General features: G+C 36.2%; 1 protein-coding gene across 1 annotated transcript; it reads left to right on the top strand.

Moving 5' to 3' along the window:
* The first annotated feature begins 939 nt into the window (after positions 1–939).
* LOC118037995 (pollen receptor-like kinase 3) lies at positions 940–3,287 on the top strand. Its single transcript, XM_035044205.2, has 2 exons — positions 940–2,287; positions 2,388–3,287. The coding sequence occupies exons 1-2, from the start codon at positions 952–954 to the stop codon at positions 3,020–3,022; spliced, it is 1,971 nt and encodes a 656-aa protein (XP_034900096.1). The 5' UTR covers positions 940–951; the 3' UTR covers positions 3,023–3,287.
* The last annotated feature ends 1,279 nt before the right edge of the window (positions 3,288–4,566 follow it).

Raw genomic sequence — 4,566 nt, 5'->3', positions numbered from 1 at the left:
GCTATCGATCGATCAAAAATCATGTAGAGGGATCAATATGTCTAAGAGATGAAAGTAAAGGGGCATTTAGTGTCTTTCAGGCCATCTATAACCTATGTTTTATTCAAGTAATGATAAATATCAAGAAAATATGTAACAAAAAGTCCAAAAATATACTTGTATAGTTAAATTAGTGGGGCCTATATGTAGGTCCTATTGTAAGATTATGATACAATTTTTCATGTATATTCTTTGACTTTTTTTTTTTTTTTTTTTTATCATATCTTCTCATAATGTTTAGCATCCGTAATTTTATAATGTGAGCATGAGAAAACATTCAACTAAATAATGATTAATTTTGACGGTTTAAATATTATAAAAGCTCAAGAGTGATTATCTTTGCAGTTTAACTTTATTTTTAAAAATGTTTTTTATTTTTAAAAAAATATTAATTTAATATATTTTTATGGTTTTTTTTTAATTTTATTATGCTAATATCATAAATAAATAAATAAATAAAAACTTATTTTAATATATTTTTAAATTAAAAAAATTTAAACCAGAGACCCATTAAATCAACATGATAATCATATATAAATTGAGTGTGTAAGTTATAGTTATAAAAATTTTATTCTTTATTTTGTTTTTCTTTTAAAAAACCCTTAACCAAATAATAGTTTAATCATATCGAATTCATACAAATTATTGCATTGGCTTGGTTTTATAATCCAGTTTAAGAAAGCTCTCCTTTTGTAAATAAAGAAAAAAAAAAACAACCCTAACGGTTATAACTGTTTTTCCATGCTTCTCCCTCGCAATTCTAAGGCTCACAAGAGAAACATAACGTGAAGAAGAAGAAGAAGAAGAAATGAAGGCAAGTAGCCGAAAAACATGCAAAATCGACAAATCCCCACGAAAAAAAAACACAGAAAACTGCTCTGCAAAAACTTGTCAATCTCTTTTGCCTAAGTAATGGCCTTGGATTGGCATTTCCATCCTTTTCTTTTTCTCTTCATCACTTTTACCCTCCAATTTTCATTAACATCTTCAGTATCTGAATCTGAATCTTTGATCAGGCTTAAAAAATCATTTACCAATGCTGGTGCTATCAGTTCTTGGCTGCCAGGCTCCGTCCCTTGCAATAAACAAACTCATTGGCGTGGAGTTGTTTGTTTCAATGGAATTGTCACGGGTCTTCAGCTCGAAAACATGGGCTTGTCAGGAACCATTGATGTTGATGCATTGGCTAATTTGCAGGGACTCAGAAGCGTAAGCTTTGCTTATAATTATTTTACAGGTACAATCCCTGCACTCAATCGTTTAGGCTATTTAAAGGCTGTATACTTGACAGGGAACCAGTTTTCCGGTGAGATTCCCTCAGATTTCTTCTTGAAAATGAAGTCGCTGAAGAAGGTTTGGATTTCGGATAACAACTTTTCTGGAGGAATTCCATCATCGTTGGCTGAGTTGTCTCGGCTTAGCGAATTACATCTCGAGAACAATCAGTTTAGTGGGACTATTCCATCTATCGATCAACCAACCTTGATGTCATTTAATGTATCAAACAATAAGCTGGACGGGGAAATCCCACCAAATTTCGCAAGATTCAATTCTAGTTCCTTTAGAGGAAATGATGGTCTTTGCGGAGAAAAAATCGGTAAAGGGTGTGAATTGCAAGGATCATCAGAACCACCTACCGATGTTGGGGTAGATGCCAATATGATGGTTAGCGATAATAAAAGAAACAGCGTTGCGATGACAGTCGCAGGGTTAGTAACTCTGGCTGTGTTGCTTGTTTCGGTAATAGCCGTGGTTATCTTTAGAATGAGGCGAAGGGGCAAGGATTTTGATGCGATTGAACATAGAAGTAGCGGTGACGCAGCAGCACTTGAGGCGCAAGTTTCGTTGTCGAATAGACCGAAGGAAATGGAAGTTGCCAAGAAGATGGGATCAGGCCGTAAAGGATCTAACAATGGCAGGGGTGTTGTAGGTGAATTAGTTTTTGTGAACAATGAAAAGAGCGTATTTGGGCTACCAGATTTGATGAAAGCTTCAGCAGAAGTGCTCGGAAATGGAGTATTGGGGTCTTCTTATAAAACGCAGATGGCTAACGGAGTTGTGGTGGTGGTCAAGAGAATGAGAGAAATGAATACGTTGTCCAAAAGTCAATTTAATGCAGAAATCAGAAAGCTTGGAAGACTGCATCATCCTCATATTTTGACACCATTGGCTTTTCATTATCAACCGGATGAGAAGCTGTTGATCTATGACTTCGTACCCAAAGGCAGTCTGCTTTATTTGTTGCACGGTATGGCATCATTCTATCGCATGTTTTCTCTTACAATGGTTAATCTCATGTTTGGTTTTTCTCAACATTCATGGATCTTCTTAACATGACGTTTCTTCAGGTGATCGAGGACCGTCACATGATGAGCTCAGTTGGTCTGTTCGTCTCAAGATCGTTCAAGGAATTGCAAAAGGTCTGGGCTATCTTCACACAGAGCTTGCTCCCTCTAACTTGCCTCATGGCAATCTCAAATCAAGCAATGTCTTTCTCAGCAATGACAACGAGCCATTACTTTCAGAATTTGGATTAAGTCCCCTGATTAGCCCTCCATTGTTGGCTCAAGCATTGTTTGGTTATGAAGCCCCAGAAGCAGCGGAATTTGGCGTGTCACCAAAGTGCGACGTCTACTGTCTAGGAATAATCATTCTTGAAATCCTCTCAGGAAAACTTCCTTCTCAATATCTCAACAATGCCAGGGGAGGGACTGATGTAGTCCGATGGGTGGAATCTGCAATTTCCGATGGGAGAGAAACTGATTTTCTTGATCCTGAAATTGGAAGCTCAAAGAACTCACGCTGTCAGAAGCAGCTCCTAGGCATTGGAGCTGCTTGTGTTAAAAGAAATCCTGAGCAACGGTTAGACATCACACAAGCTATTCAACTGATACAGGAGATAGAATTGGAAGATGGAGACTGTGCGGGGAGGACAACGCAAGTTTTACCTTCACTTCGTGATGGATATGCAGATGCATCATAGACCAGGGTGTCTGATACTCAGGGAGACATGGATCAGGTAGCTCTAAGGATGGAGCCGGAAACCTGAGTCGTGATCGTTTTTCTTTCCCGGCTTCTGATTACGTACTCCTACGCAGACACATCAAATTCTGCTAAACGGAACTCTACTCGAGAAGATAAATCAGGTCCGATTCAAATTAGGACAGTAAATTTCAGCAGCATCTGCAATGGAAATGGGACAACATTCTCGGAGGTTTTGGAACCAGAAGGAAATGTTAATGGGAAGATACAACGCAACTGAACTTAATCACATAACGTGTTAGAACTTTTTCATATTTTATTTTTTGGCCTCGGAGTTTTCCTTTTAACTTTCCGACTTGCTCTAAGATATTTGCGACCATGCTGTACATTTTTCGTGTAGTGTTTTTTGACTTCAAGAACTTGGTGTGTGTGTGTGTGTGGACAGCCCTTTCTGCTGCTGGACAGTCCCTGTCTCCAGAGGACTGCCCTATCCACTAAGTTTTAGGCCTTCGCCCAACAAGAAACCATGTACCGAATCTCAATTCAGTTCAACTGCTAATGATTCTAGGTTTGTCTGAAGGTGTTGTTGTGATTAATTTTAAAAATATTTTTTATTTTTAAATATATTGAAATAATATTATTTTTATTTTTAAAAATAATTTTGATGTATTAATATAAAAAATAATTTTTAAAAAATAAAAAATATTTTAAAAAACAACCATAACTATAAACCGCCATACAAATGTGGCTTCTTTCTCCACGGCAACGGGCATGGCATCAAAAATTGTTATGCCCTGAAAAAAAAAGATGGAAAAACTAAATCATTTCTGGCGAACTGTCTTTTGTATTGTTGATGGGAGAATGAAAACGTGAGGGCCGTCACGAGCCTGAAATTGGCCCAAATGATCGAACACGATAGGTGCTGATGCTCTCACACTGCATTGATAAATATTTAATAAAAAGCCTATGAACTACTACGATCTATGGTATGAGACCATCTTAGTTTCAAGTACTGTATGTAAGGGTGTGTAAAAAAATAAAAAAATAAATTAAATTTAAAAAATAATTAAAAAAATTAAACTATAAAACAAGACCGATTAAACCGATTTAAAATTTTTAAAAAAACTGAGCGGTTTGGTTTCGGTTTAATAAGCTTGAAATCGAAAAAACTAAACCGAACCAAACCAAACCCAAACAAAAAAACCCGGAAAAAACTCAGCTTAACTGGAAAAAAAACCGAGCCAAACTGATTTGAACAGTTTCGGTTTTATTTTAAAAAAAATTAGTTTATTTATTTTGTTTTATAAAAATTAAATCGAATTGAAATGATCCCCTCTTATAATGTGCATGTTCTTGCTAATAAATTGATTCTCGGCTGCACATTTTTCTAATCTCTTATTCTCCCCCTTTTAATTTTATTCCTTGCGATAATGGTAGATGCAAGCCTTTTCAACTCAATTATGCTAAAATGATTGACCAAATCAGCTCCTTCTTAAATCAAGGTGAAATCATCACCACAAAAAAACAAAGAGAGATCAGTGATTC

This window comes from Populus alba, chromosome 3 (assembly GCF_005239225.2).
Source record: "Populus alba chromosome 3, ASM523922v2, whole genome shotgun sequence".
Lineage (NCBI taxonomy): Eukaryota > Viridiplantae > Streptophyta > Magnoliopsida > Malpighiales > Salicaceae > Populus > Populus alba.
This window is presented reverse-complemented; position numbering and strand designations above follow the sequence as displayed.

Excerpts from the sequence above, each read along its gene's own strand:
- LOC118037995 (XM_035044205.2), top strand. The coding sequence starts at position 952 with ATGGCCTTGGATTGGCATTTCCATCCTTTTCTTTTTCTCTTCATCACT. Across the intron at positions 2,288-2,387 it reads TCTGCTTTATTTGTTGCACG|GTGATCGAGGACCGTCACAT; the intron begins GTATGGCATCAT and ends ACGTTTCTTCAG.